This window comes from Dermochelys coriacea, chromosome 7, assembly GCF_009764565.3.
Source record: "Dermochelys coriacea isolate rDerCor1 chromosome 7, rDerCor1.pri.v4, whole genome shotgun sequence".
NCBI lineage: Eukaryota > Metazoa > Chordata > Testudines > Dermochelyidae > Dermochelys > Dermochelys coriacea.
Genome location: NC_050074.1, coordinates 26,174,355 through 26,197,104, shown reverse-complemented (window position 1 = coordinate 26,197,104; position 22,750 = coordinate 26,174,355). Strand labels below are relative to the sequence as shown.

The following is a 22,750-nucleotide window of genomic DNA, read 5'->3' as shown; positions in this document are numbered from 1 at the left end:
TGCCCACCTTGTCTCACTAATATCCTGGGACCAACACAGCTGGACCAACACTGCAAATGCCATTAAAGGCACTAAAAATACATCATCACCTCCTAATTTTACTTTTCTATGTCAGCTGGTTGTTGTAATCCCCAGAGGATGTTTGTAATTACAAGTAGAAGGAGATAAGTCTGTGTGATCCTGAGTGAGAGGAAAGATGTCCACAAGACACACTTTCTGTAAAAATCACGGCCCACACTATGCAAAGTTTGAGAAACTCTTGACTATGGAAACCTATTTCCCAGGCTAATAGAACCCAACAGGATTTATGCAGTGCTCAATTCAGCTTTAAAAAATATAAATATCTCCAGCCAGATTCTACTCCCACAGAAGCTTATTCCTGGAGCACTCCTCAGTTTTGTATGGCACAGAGCCAGCTGGGATTTTCTCTATGCCCCTCCAAAATGAGGCCCTTAGTCATCACTGGGGGAAGAGTACAAATCAGTTTGTTTTCCCAACACTTCCTGCCAGTTGAGAGACACTAACCACCTGGAAGGGATGAGCACTGAATCCTTCTAGCAAGAGAAAGGGTTCTCACATTATACAAGAAAAGGAGCACAATATACTACTTTAGAAATGTGGTATGATGGGGAAGGAAGTAGACCCCTCAAATGAAAAGAGCAAGAGCTCAAGTGCATTAGGTCACACAGTGCCAGTGATTTTTTTAAAGGGATAGTTCTCACATTTAGAGCACTGTGTTCCATATTCCACATCCTTTGTTAGATTAGATGTCATGGCCAGTTTCAGCTGCATTTCTTTGCAAATAATCAATCGTTGGCTTTTAAGAAGTATTTTATAAGATATACCTTAAAATTGTGATGTGAATGGAGCTATTGGTTTAGTTTTAAAATTCTGATTCTGTCACTTTCTACTAGTTTGTACACTAAAATATTAGACAAAGCAGTTACAGAAAGTTACCATTCTAGGATGGAAAGGTAATTCCTCTTTCTTACCTTAGAAAAGTGGTGCCTGATCCCAGATCATATTTATCATTGTATGTCATTCCACATGTTTGCTTTTTGACTGTGGCACTGTAGGCATTCCATGTCTCAGTTTCCCACCCCAAGGTGGATTTCCTTGGCTTTCCACACACAGATCCATGCTGCAGACATAGCTTAAGCCTCCAACCAAATTGCAAACAAAACTTCCGAGCCCAACAAACAAAAGGTTTTTCTGCCCTTTGGGAACTTCTCTTCAGCCTATCTTTAAAAGTCTTTCTGGCTCTAGGATAGAGCATACAGCGCTCAGGCTCATTCCCCTAGAGTACTGATCTCAGCACCTGCTGGGCTCCATTCTTTGCATCTTTCCTTCCCTGGTCCAGTACAGAGATTTGGGCCTCAAGGCTGGTTCCACTAGAGTATCTGACCTCCTGCAGTTGCTGCCTCAAAGGCTTCCACAGGCATCTGCCCACTTCCTGTGATTTCATTACTGCTCTTCCAAAGCCTAGTTTAGAGCCTTCTACAGAAGCCTGCCAGCCTGCCCACTCCCTGTTTTTCCACTTTTTTCCAGACTGATCTCTCTCAGCCTTTTTATGAGGTCCAGGTGTCTATTAAACTATCTACTGAGGCTCACAAGCAGCTACTTAATTATGGCACAGCTGTGGCTGGCCATTATGTCCCCTTAAAGGAGCCAGTCACTGTGATACTTTGCACCACACTTGACTTACATATTTGTTCACTTGTTGTACAAATTAGAGACTAAAGTCCTTAGTTCCACAAAAACTTAGTAAGATATTCTTATGGACTGCACTTTGCTTTAATTAATGAAAATTAAAAGGTAGAAATATTTTAATATAGACCGTCTAGGACAACTACTGTGGGTAATTGCAGTTGTAGCAGATATAGTTATCAACTAGCCTGTACACACATAGCACGAGTGTTAAAACAAACTCTAGCTACAAAAGCAGTGCTCTACCACCTGAGACATTCGCTGTAGTAGCATTAAGAAAAGGAGTACTTGTGGCACCTTAGAAACTAACCAAATTATTAGAGCATAAGCTTTCGTGAGCTACAGCTCACTTCATCGGATGCATAGTAGCATTGGAGTTGATATCATCTTTCCAGGCCAGCCACAAAATGCTAGTAAAATCACAAATGCCTGCACAACTGACATCACATCCAGCATGACTCCTTTCCTTCCACATGGTGAAATCTTGATCCTATTCCAGTGGTCCCCAAACTTTTTACCTCAGCCCCGCCCACGGAGCCAGGGCCAGGAGCGGGGCCCCGGCTCTGGGAGGGGATGGATGTGGACAGAGGGCTGAGGCTGGAGCCACAGCTGGGATCAGGGCCAGAAGCAGAGCCTCAGCTGGGAGCCTGGGCATGGAACTGGCAGCTGGAGCTGGAAGCAGAGCTGGGTGGTGCTCCCTCTCTGCCCCCTGTGGGGGCTGTTCTGGGACCCAGCCATGTCCCCTGAACGTTCCTCCGTGCCCCCGTAGGGGGTATGTCCCACAGTTTAGGGACCTCTGTCCTATTCAAATCAGTGGCAAAGCTCCTATTGATTTTAATAGGACCAGAATTTCACCCAGAGTAAAACTGGGCCAGCTGCTTCAAGAACATAGTTCTTCTGGAAATGAAAATGGAAGGCCAAATCCTGAATCCTCTACTCAAGTTTTACTTAGTCATTAGGCAAAAATATTGTCTGAAGTTACTACGGAACCAAATAAAACTGAGTGAGGACTTCCAAATCTGACCCAATGAATCAACAAATGAACATTTCAAGGGATGTTTCTTCATTCCTGGATATGCCACCTGCAGAGATGCTGTTTCCTAAGAATGCTGTGAAAAAACAGGCTTAGGCCATCTGCCTGTGGGTAACAGTACAGTTAGCAAAATCCTGCCCTTCTATTTACTAATTTACTCCATTTCTGAAACAGAGAAACTTTTCATCAATTAAGTCAACATTTTGTAGCAGTGAAACACATTTCACCTTTGTTTCTCTAAAACACACAGAGTAATGGTTCTATTTTAAAATATATTTTAAAGTTGTGGCCATGGCACCTACAACATAAAAATAGGTACTATTTATTTATTTATTTATTACAATTTGTATTGCAGTAATGCTTATGAGCTCCACTCATGATAGGACCTGACAGTGCTTGTTTTAAGAAGTCAAAATAAATATGTAACATTGCTTGGGTATTTAGCATTGTCACTAATGCTGCTGCATCTAACCATTGCACTTGGGAGCTATTTATCCATCTAGAAAGTGAATAACAGTTTTGAGTGGGATTTTCAAAAAAGCGTCTAAATGACTCAGGAACACATGCCATTGATTTTCAATTGGACTTGTGCTCCTAAATCACTTGGAGCCAGATTCTTAAAAGTATTTTGGCACCTAAATATTCATATAGGCACCTACTGGGATTTTCACAAGTGTGTAGGTGCCTAATTCCCATTGAAATCTCAGACTCGCCTCTTACCTATTTTGTATGGGGTATTGGAAAGCTTGATTACCCTATGAGTCAGGTGCTTTCAAGATCATCAGAAGAAAAGAAACATATAATTTGAAAATACTATTAGTCACTAATTTTTTTTCACATATTGCAAATCCTCCTGCATACAAAATTCAATAATGTTGGTGATTAATTTATCATGAAATGAAGTAGGGCCTGGTATTCTTTTCCTGCAAGTATTCCAATAATCCTTACATTATCGGAGCAAATATTAGCTGCTCTACTCTAGTTTCCAGAAGTCAATTTATTTTTATCAGTTTTTTTGGGCAAGCAGTAGTTTGAGGTATCATGTTTAGATTTTTGCAAATACATTTTTCTCATCACTCCAGTCAGGGTCAGTTCCTTGGATTCTACTATCCACATTAAATTCTGCAGTTGAAAAAAAAAAAATCAGTAACTAAGCAGAGGATTTGCTAATAATACATAATAAAATTAATTCATACTGAAGAAGTGAACCTAACTACAATGCAGAACACAAAATGAGACATAATTACTCTATTTCTTTGGCCAAATAAATTTATGAATGGGTATACAGCACATGCAGAGAAGAGAGGGTCTCTAGTCCGCAATATAGGGGAGGTTCTCAAACTGTGGTCCGTGGATCACCAATGGTCCGCGAGCTCCATTCAGGTGATCCGCGGATAGTTCCCTCTAAGGCGCGCACCTGGGCGGCTGCACACAAGAGAATGGGGGTCCACCCACCTAATTAGTGGAGTTGTGCAGAAATGGCTCCACTAATTAGGTGCATAGTCCCTGAGAAGACACACATGTAAGGTGAGGTGGTGGCCTTGGGGGAACAGGAGGTAGGTGGGAGAGGGCAGTGGGGTGAAAAGAGGGGGTGGGGGGAATTTGGTACATGCAGGGCTGCAGTGGCCAGAGAAAGAGGTGACTTTCCCCATCTTCAGGGCTCTAGCTGCCGGGGAGAGACCCCCCTCCTTCCCAGCCCTAGCTCGGGGGTTGCTGTGGCAGGGGAGAGAGGGTACATCCATCACATTAGAAAGATAAGACTACTGATGTTAAAATCTGAGTTGTGTACTTTTATTTGTAGAACAAAAACAAAAAAACCCCACACAATTATTATTAAGGTTGGTTTTTTTGTTTTTTGGTTTTTGTTTTTTAATAGAGAGCTTTTATCCAAAACGTTTACAATAGTTAGCTAATGGTACAAACAACATTTGGAAAGATCATTAAGTGGTCCGCCGAGACCCTCAGCAATTTTCAAGTTGTCCACAAAAAGAAAAGTTTGAGACCCACTGCCCTAGCGTTCTCTTAATTCACCATTTTTATACTAAATGTAGGGTCTTTAGGCACATACTCCATAAAAGTACATTAACTGGGGTTAATCATTTTTATATTAGTTGAAGAGACTGGTGATAATGAGCTAAGTAAACTGTAATTCAAACTCCACGACTGCATTGTCTATTGCAATCCGTGTTAAAGATCACTGACTAAAACAACATGATTAACTGTATTGACCCCTCCCCAAAATTTAAGGAAGTAGGAGCAACTATAGAAATTTGAGTTAAGTAGATCTTGTTTGAAACATATTCTATAGCAGGGTTTATTCTTTGAAGGGTTATGTATTGTGACAATAAAGCTGTAATAGTTAATTTACAGCATGTATATAAAGGTACAATTAAATTTCCTAACTTGTTTGAGACGGTATCTCAGTTTAAAGGCTGGACACAATTAGATGCTTTATAATTCCTATTATCAGCACTAATGCACTATGCATCTCTCTGAGTACTGGTTAGATAATTGCACTGCCATAATAGCTGAATAGAATGGTTCTCATTCCCCACTTTGATAGATGAATATTTTGGGAACATCTTTCCTACAAGAAAGAATCACTACATATCATCTTCTATGAAACAGATGTTCAGTTAAGGAAATTGGATACTTTGACATTACCATAGGAACGATGCATGATACTTAGTAGGATTTCTCCAGGGTATTTTAAAAAATGACCTGGCCTTCATACTAATATCAAAAAATGTTTGTATTAAGGGAAGTGTTAACCTTTTTTTTTAAAAAATGCAGAAAGTCCATTTTTATAAGTTATAGTCTGCATATTTGGAAGAGACATTTTTAAATAATGTCATGTAAAAGTATATTAATTTATTTAATAATATACTTACACTAATTAGAAGATACAAAGCAAAATATGATCCATGAAAAATGTATATGGAAATCTTTATATTGGTTGTTAAAGCAATGTACAAAATTAAACTCACTGGGCCAAATTCATCCTTGATATAACCATTCAAGTTAATGGATACATTTGATCCATAGCGTTTCATGTACAAATCAAACCATTTCAGATGCAGATTTTTAAAATGTGTGTTTAAGAGTTTTATTTACAACTTTTGTTGGTGATGCAAACCTTGCAGACAGTAATTTTTCTCCATTGTGATGAATAATTCTATTACGAAGGTCTTACATTTGTTTTGAATTATGTGTTTTGCTTGTGACAAACTATGAACCCTATGTGAGATTTTTCTCTTCAAAAAACCTCATATGTAGAAATGTATGAGAATATAGATGAGGTAAACTAGTTAACTATATCTGTTGGCACATTACAACAAATTGTGAATATTAACGAATAGTTTGGTAAAACGTAAATGGGCCTTTTTAATTTTGTAATATAGTTTATATTGAATCTCTTGAAATGTGCATGCTGAAAGATCCCAATTTTAAACAGATGGCACTTTTCAAAGAAGGAAGTTATATGCCTTGAATGACCCATATTTTAATTTTCTTCCATTAACCACATTTCATTGATAACTCACAGGTAACAGAGTCATCCAATGGAATTATGTTTAGATCAAGATGCCAAGCACTAGAATTTTGAAATTGAAACTTCATTTCCACATTTCCCATTAAAATGCAACATTTGATCACACCTTTTCCCTTTAGAATTACAGGTTTTTTTAAGTTTCAGAGTAGCAGCCATGTTAGTCTGTATTCGCAAAAAGAAAAGGAGTACTTGTGGCACCTTAGAGACTAACAAATTTATTAGAGCATAAGCTTTCGTGAGCTCACGAAAGCTTATGCTCTAATAAATTTGTTAGTCTCTAAGGTGCCACAAGTACTCCTTTTCTTTTTAGGTTTTTTTAAAATACATATTATATAAAAACCCATTAAAAATTCTTAGACAAATTATAAATATTATCTTTTGATGAGCAACCACCAAGGACTACATCCTATGTTTATGAAGGAAAAAAAAAAAAACCACACCACAACAAACAATTATTAGTCTTTTCTGCTCTCTTGAGAAGGCAGGAGAACTAATGACTCCATGAAGTCTACTGGGAACCTTATTATGACAGTTTAATTTTCCTTGGAGGGGCTCGTATATCATAGTGATGGGTAGCAGTACAAAGCCCTAAGATAGATAAATCTTCTCAGGAGAGGTCAGGCATATATTATTATCCATGATACGGGATAGGAAAGTCCATCAAATATAAAACTCTGAACCTCTCCTACAAGTGCAGATACAGTCCCCTGGCATTTTACTAAGTTAACTATAAATGTCTATCAGGAAGAGAATCACTTGTCTATGTTGTTTTCAAAACATGCATATAGATCCATATTTTTATAGATCATAGGACACAGTGGTATGCAAGGCCAGGTGTACTTCATAGCACAACAACATTTTCTCACTTATTCAACTAAAAATTGCTACTAAAACATTTTAAAAAACCCTGATACAGGATTTCCAAATGGCAGCCTTGATTGCCTCCTGGCACACATTTCTTAACTGGATTCTAAATCTGTCATTGGGAAGAGATGTAAACACATAATCCTGCCCATCTTGAAGTCCTCCGAGAGGAATGGTAACAGGAAGGGAATGCAAGCCTAGTGGCGTTTTTCTGGCAGAGAAGCTGCAGAGGAACCAGTGAGACAGCAGGAATTGTCTGGGTCTTTCAGGTTGGGAAATATCAGTACATGGGTGCCAGGAGGATAAGAGAGCCTGTTATGGACAGAAGTTGTAAAGGCAGTGGGAGCCATTTCTGGCTGAGTGGAATGGAGGCAGCATTAGGGATATGGAGGCTGATGAAACACCTTCTTCCTTCCTCTCAACATGCAAAGATTAATCTCTTAACTTCGATAACAGTGTAGTGGAGCTTCCCCCCCCCCCCGCCCTCCTCATTCATGACTTGAAAACACACAATAATTTGAATTGTTCTAGAGTTTTATAACTGTTCTGTAGTTAAGAGCAGAAAGAATTGGGCATATGAAAAACAAGTATGAAATAAGGGGAAAATCCTTGATTAAATCTACATAGTTCCTGGTGTTTACTTATGATAAATATTGCCCACTACATCTCAACAGCAATAACTCACATTTTACCTGTTTAAAAAAAAAAAAGGGACTAAACCCAATAGCAAAAGAAGAAAAATTGATGTTTAAGTACTTTATGGAATGAATACATTATGAGACCACAAGTCAAATTCAGAGCTGGTGTAAACAAGTGAAACTCTATTGACTTTGACTATACCAACTTATTCCAGTTCTAAATTTTTCCATTAGAATCTCAGTCGAGAGAGTATGGGAGAGGAAATAGAGGACAAATTCTGCTCTTGGATGTGAGCACATAACTCCTGTTTATTTTAGTCAGAGATGTGTGCAACCCAGGTAGAATTTAGATACAAGGGAATAAATGTCCAGTGAAAGATATATTCTTATATATGAAAATTATGCTGTTTTCTTACTGATAGGTATATTGTTAGAAAGCGTCAAATGAAGGAATTGTTTAGGTCAGGGCTGGACAAATTACGGCCCACAGGCCAGATCTGGCCCATCATCCGTTTTAATCTGGCCCTTGAGCTCCTATGGGGAGCGGGGTCTGGGGCTTGCCCAGCTCCGGCACTCAAGCCAGGAAGCAGGATCGGGGCCACCCCACACAGCTCCTTGAAGCAGTGGCATGGCCCCCCTATAGTTCCCATGCATAGGGGCAGCCAGGGGGCTCTGCTCTGCACGCCGTCCCTGCCCCAAGCACTGCCCCCGCAGCTCCCATTGGCCAGGAACCGCAGCCAATGGAAGCTGCAGGGCGGTACCTATAGATGGGGCAGCACGCAGAGCCACCTGGCCGCACTGCCGCATAGGAGCTAGAGAGGGAACATACCGCTGCTTCTGGGAGCCACTTGAGGTAAGCGTCGCCCAGAGCACACATCCCTGAGCCCCTCCCTGCATCCCACTCCCCTGCCCCAGCCCTGATCCCCCTCCGAATCCCTCAGTCCAAGCCCAGAGCACCCTCCTACACCCCAAACTCCTCATCCCCAACCCCACCCCAGAGCCCCCACCTGGAGCCTGCACCCTGAATTCCTCATTTCTGGCCCCACCCCAGAGCCTGCATCCCCAACCAGAGCCCTCACCCCCTCCTGCACCCCAACCCCTATTTTGTGAGCATTCATGGCCTGCCATACAATTCCTATCCCCAGATGTGGCCCTCAGGCCAAAAAGTTTTCCCACCCCTGGTTTAGGTAGTCACTATTACAGAATAATCCCCCTAGGCTTATTGTTATCCTTATTCAAATATTTTAATCTTAAAGACAGCATGAAACAATTCCTTCATTTGACTCACTAGGAAATGGTTTAAAGTTTTAAAGAAGTTTGATTGTTCAGATACAATAGGGCAAGTATTTTGATTTTTCCTCTCATCTCAGAGCTGGTGGTCATTCTTAATAGTACCCCAGTACTGACATGGAGACAAGCATTGTCAGAGCAATGAATGGGATCATGACAGTCCTGGAGCAGCTTGTCATGACAGAAGTTAAAGTGGATATTTGGGACGTGGGATAGGTTCAGGGAGAGGAGACAGGTAACTTAGTTTTGGCTTCTATGATTCTCACAACCACTTTCTCAGTCTCTTGGGTAAATGTGTAATCAGACAGTTTTGCCAAAAGCATAATTAAGGGGAAAAAAACGTGCAGAACCAGGGTTTATTATGGAAGTGATGACATGCTCTAATGATGATGTAATCATTACATTTCTCTGCAACTATCAAATTTGCAGACAGTCTTCTCCCAGGGCTGAACACATTTCCAAATATTCTTGTAACATAAAACAGACAATACAATATTACAGCCTACCCATACTATATATTTTCTGAGCATCTCATGTGTATGTGCAGTAGCACTTAGAGACAGTGGCAGATATATAGCTTGATCAGTGAGAACCCTTCATCCATGGCTTCATATGTAAAGGTTTTGAATATACTTTTCTATTTACCAACCACAGGCTACAATGAAAAAAGTGATTTTGGAAGGAAGAGTTGTTCTCCAGCAGGAATTTTAGGATTCTTTTCAGATTCATTCTGAAGGAACTGTTAAGTTAATGGATTCTGCCTTTGACATTTACCCCATTCTGGGACCTTCAGTTCCCCTCTGTACAGTATACATTTCCTAGATTGTCTCAAGATTATTTTTTTAAATCCTAAAACCATGGCCATGTATATTATAAGGCCTACTTTATCTTGAGTGTGCAACAAGGCCCTTCTCTATGGCAGACTGGGAATTGTACAACAAAAATAATGAGCCATCTTTCCCTGTCAAAGACAGTGCTGCCTGTCCCCTATTTCCGAGACAAGATCTGATGGGGCAGCTTGCTCATCTTTGGTGTCCTGAAATACAAAGTATCTACCTCTTGCTGCCTCCTGCTCTGTCCTGTTGTCAGCAGCAGGCACTAAGACCCACTGAACTCGCTTTGGTGGGGAAACAGAAGTAGTAGAGATGGAGTATGAGCACAAAACAGCAGATAGATCTTCTGGCTTTTTAGTTGGTCCACCTATAACTTTTATACTGACACCCATCACCAGAGTATCTGGCAGGGGGAAAAAAAAAAAAAAAACAAAAAAACAAAAACAAAAAACGGTTACTCACTTTCTCTATTGTTCTTCGAGATGTGTTGTTCATGTCCATTACAATCAGGTGTGTGCGCGCACACGTGCACAGTAGCTGGAAAATTTTTCCTTTAGCAGCATCCGTGGGTCAGCCTGGGCACCCCCTGAAGTCGCACCTTCATGGCGCTCAATATAGAGCCCTGCCAACCCACCTCCCACTCAGTTCCTTCTTCCCAGCTACTCTGACAGAGGGGTAGGAGGGTGGGTATTGGAATGGACATGCACAACACATCTCGAAGAACAGTAACCATTTTCTCTTCTATGAGTACTTGTTCATGTCAATTCCAATCAGGTGACTCAGAGGCCTAAGTTCAGGAGGCAGGGTCAGTTTGCCACCGATTGGAGCACCGCTTGTCCGAAGGCCACATTACTCAGCAGGCCAGAGACAAATCACACAGTGCGTGGTGAAAGTGTAGACACAGGACCACATCACTGCTCTGCAGATTTCCTGAGGGGGCACTTGCGCCAGGCAGCCTGCGCCCTGGTAGTGTGTGCAATGATTGGGGGTGTGGGAACCCCCACCAGGTTGTAGTGCTCACGAATGCAGGAAGTGATCCATGAGTAAATGCATTGTGACGACACAGGCAGACCTTCAATTCTGTCCGCCCCTGCCATGAATAACTGGACCAATTTTCTGAATGATTTTGTTCTCTTGATGTAAAAGGCTAGCGCCCTGCAGACCATCCAGTGAGTGGAGTCTCTGGTCCCTGCCGCTGGAGTGTGGCTTAGGGTAGAACAGGAGAAAGATGTCCTGCTTGATGTGAAACTGTGACACAGCCTTCGGGAGGAAAGCAAGGTGAGGCCTGAGTAGAACCGTGTCCTTATAGAACACGGCATAAGGAGGCTCTGATGTTAGGGCCTTGAGCTCAGACCCTCCTGGCCAAGGTTATAGCTACCAGGAACGCCACTTGTAAGAGAGGTAGAGCAGGGAGCATGTCGCCAAGGGTTCAAAGGGCGGTCCCATGACTCAGGACAGGAGCAGGTCGAGGTCCCAGGCTGGGACAGGCTGACGGACGTGACAGTATAGTCCAGGGGCGGGCAAACTTTTTGGCGTGAGGGCCGCATCGGGTTTCTGAAATTGTATGGAGGGCTGGTTGGGGAGGCTGTGCCTCCCCAAACAACCAGGCATGGCCTGGCCCCTGTCCCTAGCTGACCCCACTTCTCACTCCTAATGGCCCCCTGGGGACCCCTGCCCCATCCACCCCCCCTGCTCTTGGTCCCCAGACTGCCCCCAGACCTCCCGCCCCTAACTGCCTCCCACCAGCCCATCCAACCCCTCCCCTTCCTGACTGCCCCCCCGGGACCTCTGCCCCATCCAACCACCCCTTCTCCCTGACCACCCCTGGACTCCCAGCCCCCAACTGCCCCATCCAACCCCCCCCCTTCCTGACTGCCCCCCCAGGACCCCTGCCTCATTCACCCCCCGCTCCTTGCCCTCTGACCACCCGACCCCATCCACCCTACCGCTCTCTGCCCCCCTACTGTGCTGCCTGGAGCACTGGTGGCTGGCAGTGCGGCTGCACCAGGACAGGCAGCTGTGCCACACAGCACAGACCACTGGGTCAGGCCGGGCTCTGCAGCCACACAACCCAGACCATTGCACTGGCGGCGCGGGCGAGGTAAGGCTGTGGGGGAAAGGGATCCCAGGCCAGGAGCTCAGGGGCTGGGGAGGACGGTCCCGTGGGCTGGATGTGGCCCATAGTTTGTCCATCTCTGGTATAGCCTGTCGAGCCCTTTTAAAAACCAGCTAACCATGGGATTAGCAAACACTGAGCAGCCCTCCTGAGTTGGGTGGAAGGCCAAGATGGCCGCTAAGTGCACCCTTATTGATGACATTCTGCAATCCAGAATGAGCAGTACTGAGGCAAGTATCAAGGACAAAAGGCACTGCATCAACCAAATTGAAAGTCTCTTCCACTTGGCAAGGTAGATAGCTCTCAGAGGATTTTCTGCTGCCAAGGAGGACCTGTCTAACCTGGTCTGAACAGGAAAGCTTCATTGGGTTCAACCATGGAGCTTCCATGCCGTGAGGTGAAGTAACTTGAAGCTTGGATGTTGAAGATGACAGAGATCTTTTGTCAGAAGATCCAGAAAGAGTGGCATGGTGACTGGGGCTTCCACGGATACGTCTAGGAGAGATGTGTACCAGTGCTGGCAGGCCAGGTTGAAGCTATCAGTATGACCTGAGCTTGTTCCCTCCTGATCTTGAGGAGCACCTGGTGAATGAGCAGTCTGGGAGGAAATGCGTATAGGCAACCACCTCCCCAATGGAGGAAGAACCCACCCGCTCTGAAACCTGGCTGTAATTTTGGAAGAAGCAGAACTGCTGGCACTGCCTTTTGTATCAAGTGGTGAATAGGTCTATCTAGGGAAGGCTCCACTTCTGGAAGATTAAGTTTGTGACATCTGGGCGAAGGGACCACTTGTGGCTGTGAAACGACCTGCTGAGATGGTCCGCCAGCTCGTTCTATACCCCAGGGAGGTACAACTCTTGCAGGTGTATTGAATATTCTACACAGAAGTCCCACAGCATGAGGGCTGCCTGGCACAGGGGAGAGGAGCGTGCACCCCTGGTTGTTGATATAGAACACTGCTGTTATGTTGTCCATCAGGATTGATACACACTATCCCGTTAAGTATGCCCAGAATGTCTGGCATGCTAGGCACACCGCCCTCAACTCTCTGACGTTGATGTAGAGAGCCAGATCCTCCTGGGACCAGAGACCTTGAGTCCTGCGGCGTCCTATGTGTGCTCCCTAGCCCAAGTCCGATGCATCCGTCACTAGCGAAAGAGACTGTTGTGGACTGGCAAAGGTGACCCCTGAGCATATCTCCTGAGCCACCACTGGAGGGAGTCGAGGACCGGGTGAGGCAGTGTCACTAGCCTGTCCAGGCGAGGCACGACTGAAGAGGTCGAAGCCGGAGTCTGGCATGCTGTACCACATAGGTATAGGTACGGGCAGCCATATGTCCCAGAAGCTTCAGGCAGTTTCTTGCTGTGGAGGTGGGAAACTGTCTGAGGCCTCAAACGTCAGCCAAGGCCTGAAACTTCGCTTCCAGCAGGTATGCCCTAACTTGGGTAGAGTCCAGTACTGCCACTATAAACTATCCTCTGGACAGTGGACAGTTGATTTTGCTTTGTTTAGAAAGAGATGCAAGCTGCTGAAGGTGGCTCTGATGAATTTGACACGAGTTTCCACTTGGGTCCTGGAGTGGCCCTTGATTAGCCATTCGTCAAGGTACAGAAACACCTGTACCTGGGGCCTGCGCAGGAACGCGGCAACGACTGCCATGCACTTGGTGAAGACTCGAGGTGCTGCTGACAGGCCAAACAGAAGGACAGTGAATTGGTAGTGGGTATTGTTCATTACAAACCTGAGATACTTTCTGTGGGGCTGAGGGATTGAGATATGAAAATACGCATCCTTCAAGTCGAAGGTGGCAAACCAGTCTGCTGGATCCAGTGAGGGGATGATCAGGCCAATGGGACCATGTGGAACTTGAGTTTCTTCATGATCTTGTTGAGATCTCACAGGTCCAAGATGGGCCTGAGGCCACCTTTGGCTTTTGGTATTATGAAATACTGGAAACAGAAGCCCTTGTCCTTCTAGAAGAACTACTATACTATACTAACTAAACTGGAAAATAACCTTATAGAGCGTAAGTAAAGAACTGCTAAACTGCTTGCCAAAGCAAGAGCAAGGGGAAGTTCCAGTTACCGTCACTAGTGGTAAGAAGGAGTTGAGGGGGTGGCAAGTCGGCAGGGCACTATATTGAGTGATATGAAGGTGCAACTCCAAGGGGTGCCCAGGCCAACCCATGGACACTGCTAAAGGAAAAATTATCCGGCTATTGTGCACGTGTGCACACACACACCTACCTGTTTGGAATGGAATGAACAGGCACTTGAAGAACTGACATGCATCCGATGAAGTGAGCTGTAGCTCACGAAAGCTTATGCTCTAATATATTTGTTAGTCTCTAAGGTGCCACAAGTACTCCTTTGACATTATTGTGGAACCAAAGGAAAAAATAAATACAATAAAGAGTGGCATCTTGGCAAAAGGATAGCAATTTGTGCAGGTGTATAATCGCAATACATGGGACTCTGCCTAAAACAGAACAGCAGCACTAGATCAACATTATTTATGAGAATAGGATTAAAATTCAAAATGATCTGGACAAACCGGAGAAATGGTCTGAAGTAAATAGGATGAAATTCAATAAGGACAAATGCAAAGAACTCCACTTAGGAAGGAACAATTAGTTGCACACATACAAAATGGGAAATGACTACCTAGGAAGGAGTACTGCAGAAAGGGATCTGGGGGTCATAGTGGATCACAAGCTAAATAGGAGTCAATTGTGTAACACTGTTGTGCAAAAAAACAAAAAAAAAACAAAAAGCAAATATTCTGGGATGTATTAGCAGGAGTATTGTAAGCATGACACAAGAAGTAATTCTTCCGCTCTACTTCACCTGATTATGCCTCAGCTGGAATATTGTGTCCGGCTATGTGTGCCACATTTCAGGAAAGATGTGGACAAACTGGAGACAGTCCAGAGAAGAGTAACAAAAATGATTAAAGGTCTAGAAAACATGACCTATGAGGGAAGATTGAAAAAATTGGGTTTGTTTAGTCTGGAAAAGAGAAGACTGAAAGGGGATAACAGTTTTCAAGTACATAAAAGGTTGTTTACAAGGAGGAGGGAGAAAAATTGTTCTTCTTAACCTCTGAGGATAGGACAAGAAGCAATGGGCTTAAACTGCAGCAAGGGCAGTTTAGGTTGGACATTAGGAAAAACTTCCGGTCAGAATGGTTAAGCACTGGAATAAATTGCCAAGGGAGGCTGTGAAATCCCCATCATGGGGGATTTTTAAAAGCAGGTTGGACAAACACCTGTCAGGGATGGTCTAGATGATACTTAGTCCTGCCTTGAGTGCAGGGGACTAGATGACCTCTCGAGGTCGCTTCCAGTTCTATGATTTAGATGATAATCTCTTTTTAGATTGTAAGATCTTTGAAGCAGGAACCTTACCTTCAAACTTGTCTGAAAAAAAGTCTAGGAAACTGCTGGTGCTTTCTGGAAAAAAAAATTGATAATATAGTCTGGAGATAATGAAAAATCTGTTGTTGTTTCAGGAAACTTTTAAAAATGATTTTGCAGACTGCCTAAAATAAATTTTCCTCCATGAGAAAGTCAAGCTTTTGCCTGATATGCTTGAAACTATACTGCTACCTGCTGGCTTAAATGGAGACTGGAAATGATGCTACATTCTATTTTGATACATTGTTTAAAAAAAAAATGAAACTTTGCTGTGGGAACACTATTTGAAGTTCTAAAGAAAGAATATAGTTTGAAAACATACAAAGCATTTAGGACCAGATCTCCTTCCCCTACTGCCCCCTGAAGACTACTTCTCCTCCTGTGGCCATGCAAGAACCAAAGAGAAGACAGTGGAAGGGGGAAAAAAAGGAAAATAGCTCTTGAAAAACTGCCTTGAGAACCTCCACACTCCTGCCACCATAGAGCAATGGTCTGTGGTGCAGTGTGCAGGCATGTGGGGAAATGGGATGTGGCCAGGTTAGGGGATCCAGGACTATATAAAACCACTAGCTAAAGTAATCTCTTCAGGATGTAGTGGGTTGAAAGATGCTGTCGTAGAGGCTCTGGATGTAATAGTGTTGCAACCCCTGCCATTGGCTAAAAGGGGAAGAGTCTTTTCAGCTTCCCATATCTCCTCTGATCAAACTTTTGTTTGGACTTTGTGCAGCAAATCAATATTTGGTCCCCATATACAGTAATGGTACACCTCAATGCATTGAGCTAGGGGGATGTATTCATTGTGGTGCTGAGGAGACTGGGGATAGGGCCAGTCTTAGTCATCTGAAAGATAGGCAAACAGAATGTAAATTAATTTGCATATAATGGAAGTGAGTTATGAACATCAGTGAGGGCGGGGGGGGGGGGGAAAGAGATATAAAATGTACCTATGAAGGTTAGAAATATGAGCAGGAACAAAAAAGAGAGCCAACCTGCACAAAAATTATCTGAAACACAGCTATTTGATTGAAGGAAGGTGGAAGTTTTAAAGTAGTAATTCTGACACAGACTTGCTAATAATTGTGTAAAGAAAAATATTATATTGATAATTGTAAGAGTGCTTGGCACTGGGCAAGATGTGGAGAAAGACAAAGTCCTTGTCCCAAATATTTTACAATCTAAATTTGACAGACAATACAGTTCACAAATACAATATATTCTCTGAACAGATGAAGGTCAAACCTCAAAGTGGCACAGAATTTTGTTTTAAATACTTATTTTGGTAGATCATCATCTTTGAAAGGAAGAAGTCTAATTTTCCCCAGCATTTTGTTTTCGGATATTCTTCAGACATTGAGACACTGCGATGATCATGAAAATACATCAGCTAGATAACTAAAATAAATTCAGCCAGCTACAGCTGGTGTCTCTGGCATATCTGAGTGAAATGCAGAGCTGAAGGAAAGGGGCTAGAACAGAGGAGCCAGCAAAAACAAAAACAAAAAAACCTAAATTGTATCCTGTAATCAAATATAGCATTTCCTCTATTCACAGAACTTAAATTCAATTTTAGCAGCTTACTGAGAAGTTTTCCCTGTGTTGATTCTTTTCTCCTTCCTTATTCTGGTCCTTAAATGGAGGCCTCAGACCAAAGGAGTTAGGAACCTTTGAGGATCTGGTCCAAAGTGTCTAAGATTCATTGTTGGTCTTTTTTAGTCACCAGAACAACAATAGCACACTACTATGTGGGAAGTCGCATTTGGATGGAAACAGGCGAAAGTCTGTTAAATATGAGATGAGTTAGTATGGCACAGTCATTATCCAAAGTAATTTCAAATAGCATCATTGGGTTTTGTGTACACATCAAATCCAGCTTCATTATCCATCATTATCCAACTGCCACTTACTTGTATCAAGCTAAATGTTGTCGTCCTTTTTCAGGCAAAATTCCTGTTGATTTCAGTGGAAGTTTTGAGTAAGAACTCCAATATATGATCCATTATATTCAGTCTGGTGCCAAATACTTACTTCCCGATTCAGGAAAGCATCGCTATTCAGGACAGTATTGGAATATGTGCTTAACTTCCTTTGAAATCAAGAGGATATAAGCACATTTAATTTTACGTATGAGTTTAAGTGTTGCCTTGATGGACGTAGGGATGGACATAAGTAGATGCTTAAATGCTTTCCTGAATCAGATTCAAATCCCCTGTGATAAATAAAGGGAGGAATAGCTCCCTTTGATGGACACCCAGTCAGCCAGTTAGCTGTAAAATCCCTCTTGGTAGCTGTTCTTTACTTGCTTTACCTGTAAAGGGTTAAAAAGTCCCCCAGGTAAAGAAAAAAAGTGGGCACCTGACCAGAAGAACCAATGGAAAGGTAGAACTTTTAAAAATTGTGAAAGAAACTAACTTTCCCTTTGACTTTTGTTCTCTGGGCTGGAGGAACAGAACAGCCATGCTATAAGCAACTAAAGACAGGTATGATCAGATAAGTAGTTCTAGGCATGATCTGATGATTTATGAACTCCAAAAGGTGTTAAGTAGATCAGAATGTTTAGCTAGACACGATTAGGGTTATTTCTTATTGCCTTGTGGACTCCTCTGTGCGAACCCCAGATGCTTTTGTTTGCTTGTAACCTTTAAGCTGAACCCCCAAGAAAGCTATTTTGGTTGCTTGATTTTTGGAATGGATCTTTTAAAAATCTAGCAAAAGCCCAAGTTCCAGATATATTTTCTTTCCTTTTTTAAGAACAGGATTGAACTTTTGGTGTTCTAAGAGGTTTGTGCATGCTGTTTGATTAGATGGTAGCCATAGCTAATTTCCTTTGTTTTTTTTCCTTAGCTCTTTCCCGGAGCAGGGATTAAAGGGCTTGAGGGTACCCCACAGGGAGGAATTCTCAAGTGCTCCTTCCTGGGTTCAAAAGGAGTTTTGTTGCATTTGGGTGGTGGCAGCATTTACCAAGCCAAGGTCAGAGAAAAGCTGTAACCTTGGGAGTTTAATAGAAGCCTGGAGTGGCCAGTATTAATTTTTATAATCCTTGCAGGCCCCACTTCTGCACTCGGATTGACAGAGCTGGGATTCAGTCTGGGCATCCCCCCATGAAGTCATAAGTAATTCTCCCTGAAAAAGTAATAAAAACTTCAGGATTGCAATTAAAAAATAATTAAGATTGCAATTAAAAAAAATTAGTGTTTTTTCATATGCTGTTATTAAAGAAACTATGTCAAGGAAGCAGTGGGTTACAGAGTGCTGTTTCCCATAAAGCATCATTGATGGCAATACAATGGTAGGGAGCTGCAATTATAGCTATTCAATAGGAGACAAGGAAAGAGGATGGGAAGAGAGGGCCAAGGAGGACGAAGTCAGCTGAAGCCTATGCACTAAGGAACTGATCCTCAAGGCATTAAGAAGCCACTTTCAAAACATTGGCCCTTATTTGACCACTTTTAAACACCTAACCCAAGATTTTCAAACCTGACTGACTAGAGCTCATCATCCAACCCATAAGACACATCTAAATGAGTAGCTTGATTTTCAACAGTAGCAAGCAACCACAGCTCCCCATCTATTCCTCTAGCAAAACAAATAATACTTTTGTAACAAGAAAACCCCATACCAAGTATAATGTTGATACTAGTGAAAGTTACTCACGTGTAACTGCACAATTGGGCCCTTAGTGGTCTATTTTAACATTTGTTAGTCTCTAAGGTGCCACAAGTACTCCTTTTCTTTTTGCAAATACAGACTAACACGGCTGCTACTCTGAAACCTATTTTAACATAGTATTAATAATTTGGTATAGGCCCCCCAATTTTTAGTAAGTTGGGGAGTGACAGATTCCCAACCAGTTTGAATACACTTGTATCCCCAATGAACTATTGTGTGCATTTACCCCACCTCCCAAATATTCTTAAATACTTTTGTACCTACTCCACTTTTCTCCCCAAACAAAATTAATAATAAAACAACAGAATAATGATGATGATCTGGGCGTCAATCCAGCACTGAAATCCACACGAGGCTTTATCCATGCAAAGCTCATTGCACAATTGGGGGGTCTGTATGTCCCCGTTAATATTTTACGCAGGATAGAAAACAATACGAATAGTTTTGCATCTACCCCTCCCCCACTCCAATATATCTTAACACGGTTATGTCCGACTCCCCCTCCGCCGCCAAGCCGCTCTACTAGCAGATCTGTATCGAGGCCAACCCCATGTGCGCGCGCTTCCCCGGAGGCAGCGGTTGGAAGCGCCCTGTCAGGCCTTACGTCACCCGCTCAGCAGCGCGCGGCTGGGGAGGAGGGAGCGAGGCTCCGGACTCCAGCCCCCACAATGCCTCGCACGCAGGCGAAGCCCCTCCCTTAGTGTAAGGGGAGCTCATTGGCAGGAGGGCCCGAGCCTTGGGGGAGCCTATCACCTCCCGTCTCATTGTGCGGTGGCAGTAACCAACGTACACACACCCGGACTCCAGGCGGCAGCGCCGGTCTCCCTCCAGCCGCGCTGTTTCCTCGGGTGGTTCGCCGCATCCCGCGGGTGTAGACGGGGAAGGGCTATGAACCTGGGGTAAGCAGGGCAGTGCCCGGCTTTTGACTCCTCTGCGCTGGGCGCGTGTGTCCCCGTGGCCTGGTTCTCCATAATGACCCGCTCCCCAGAGCTGGGGAGGGCTCTGCCTCGCCCCGCGTGCGGCTAACGGGCTTCCACGGTCAGGGCCAGGGCCTGCAGCACGTTACAACGTAAAATGTGCGACGTGACGTGTCGGCACCTGGGTTTGTGCGGGCAGGTGACGTCTCAGATGCCGCGGCAGCGTGTCATGCGCCCACCTCCCCCCACGAGTCCGTGTTTTGTTTACTCTTTGTTCAGGGTGTTCAGTGGGTTGCTCTGGGTACTTTATTCTGTGCCTCACGACTCGGTGTGGACAGTCCCTCCCTAGAACTGCTGCTAGCGTAGGCCCGTTGCGTGTTATAACAAGTAGTGACTATTGGAAGTAAAACATGCTCCCTGTGCATTCCGCTAGGTAAGGGAAGGATTCTGACTTCTAGCTGTCAGCCTTTACTCCCAGTTCTTCCAACTAGGATTTTCACAGGTGTTCCGCCTCCCTCCTCCCCCCCATTAGTGATGCTTCAATGGCAATTTATGCATACTCTAATAATTTCACTTTACCTTGTTTCAGTATTAGTGGCTCCAAGAGTTCAAAAATCATGATTCAGGCCTCAAATATCATGATCTTAGCGTAAAAACAATGAAGTTTAAAAAAATGCTTTTTTTATTTACCTTGTAGTGTTCGAGCATTTAGGGTTCATGTTTTAGGCATTTCTATGCAACTATGAGGGCTAGAAAGCTAAATTATTATTTTTTTTAAATGAAAGCTAAAATTCAGAGATTATCTGATTCTAACAGCCAAGAAAAATACCATGAATCAAAAGAGCTGACAACACTTATAGATTCATAGATACTAAGGTCAGAAGGGACCATTCTGATCATCTAGTCTGACCTCCTGCACAGCGCAGGCCACAGAATCTCACCCACCCACTCCTATGAAAAACCTCACCCATGTCTGAGCTATTGAAGTCCTTAAATCATGGTTCAAAGACTTCAAGGAGCAGAGAAGCCTCCCTCAAGTCAACCATGCCCCATGCTACAGCGGAAGGCGAAAAACCTCCAGGGCCTCTCCAATCTGCCCTGGAGGAAAATTCCTTCCCGACCCCAAATATGGCAATCAGCTAAACCCTGAGCATATGGGCAAGATTCACCGGCCAGATACTACAGAAAATTCTTTCCTGGGTAACTCAGATCCCATCCATCTAATATCCCATCTCAGGGGATTTGGCCTATTTACCCTGAATATTTAAAGATCAGTTACTTACCAAAATCCCATTATCCCATCATACCATCTCCTCCATAAACTTATCAAGTAGAATCTTAAAACCAGATAGATCTTTTGCCCCCACTGCTTCTTCCTTAATATTAGGATTAATATCTCAAACTATTTTTGTTTTTCGTTTTCAGTAAGAACTAGGATTTTGGTAAAATAAAGTTCAGACACTTACATTTAAGATTTAAAGAAAAATTTTTAATGCTTTAACATTGATTTTCATTCCCTGGAGGTCTACCCAGTGTTTTTCTTTTTTTTTTTTGTTGTTGAAGAATTCTCTCTCACAACAGTATGGGGTGTATTAGAATATGAAGAAAATTTAAATTTTTATTTAAAGGACAGCAAAGTACTGTTTTTAAAATGTTTTCCTCCCTCCCAGTTGTTGCCATCTCTCAGGCTTCTTGGGTGCTGAAATTAACATGGTTTATATTGTTTAACATACCTTTCTTTAGTTCACCACTTTATCAGTTATCCCATTACCCATCTCTTGGACCAGGTCAGAAATCAGACATGACAAGGTATGAATATATTGAAAGATGTCAGCCCAACTTAGATATATATTGAGATGTACAGGCTTAAAAGCACCAGCACTTGAATAGCATGGCTATCTCACAATAGCTGCGTATTTATTAGAAGGAATTGTTTAAGTTTGTATTTAATATAAACATAGGTCATATCACCTTTTCATATTCTAAGTGTCTTGAGACCACCTCTCTCCTTGTGCTGTAATCTCACATACTTTGCTGATGATGATTTCAGGTTCAGAAGACTTTAGCTGTTTTTGTTACTGTTTTACAGAGATGGATTAAAACTTGAAACTGAAATTTTGAATGGAAAACCTAGGCTAATTTTGGCTTCATATGGTATGATTTTTATTATGTATAATCGTTAAGTTCAGTAGTCTCTAATACACTTTACATCTTCTTGAAGATATCTTGTTATAAAGGGTACGATTAATTTAAGTATTAATGTTTTGTATAGTGATGTGAAAGAACTATTCAAGGTTTTGATGAAATATTCTGTACATTGTTATTTATGGGTCCTAATATTCACCAAAATGGTACTGGCGTGGGTTTGTATTTGACTTTCCATAAATCATGCATTGCCAGCTATATGTACTGTCTGACAATAATAGTTATGATCATCACAAATATTGATCAATTGGCAAAGTCTAAGGTAGTCTCAGCTCAGCTCTCAGCAGTCTTTTGGCTCTTCTTGTGCATCCAGAGATAAATTGACCATTCTATATAGATTGACCTGATTTGAGGAATACTTCCATATCTTTACAATGCTGTATTTAAACAGAGGGAGCATGTTAAAAAAAATGTTTTTGTAAATGTAGTTCCTTCTAAGTTGCAAGGCACTGCAGCTTTCTCTGAGGTTTGGAATGAGTTACTAACTACTGGACAAAACTTTGTGAACATTTTTAC

At 42.8% G+C, this 22,750-nt stretch overlaps 1 protein-coding gene and 1 long non-coding RNA gene across 7 annotated transcripts in view; one reads left to right on the top strand and one right to left on the bottom strand.

The window, feature by feature from the left end:
- Positions 1–20,040, bottom strand: part of LOC122461223 — a 44,307-nt gene extending 24,267 nt beyond the window's left edge. Inside the window, exon 1 of the long non-coding RNA XR_006283056.1 lies at positions 19,909–20,040. This is a non-coding gene — a long non-coding RNA (uncharacterized LOC122461223). The remainder of the gene's footprint in view (positions 1–19,908) is intronic.
- CCDC66 (coiled-coil domain containing 66) overlaps positions 19,879–22,750 on the top strand; it is a 97,958-nt gene continuing 95,086 nt past the window's right edge. For 4 of the 6 annotated variants that reach the window (XR_006283052.1, XR_006283053.1, XM_043520022.1 and 1 more), the window contains exons 1-2: positions 21,773–21,838; positions 22,119–22,183. Coding sequence is in view for 4 of the 6 variants with exons in the window: in XM_043520022.1 (XP_043375957.1) it covers positions 21,831–21,838; positions 22,119–22,183 (73 nt within the window). In the remaining 2 variants the exon portion in view is untranslated. Of the gene's footprint in view, positions 20,012–21,772; positions 21,839–22,118; positions 22,184–22,750 lie in introns of those variants that run through there. The other 2 variants (XM_043520023.1, XM_038409195.2) reach the window with 2 other exon arrangements.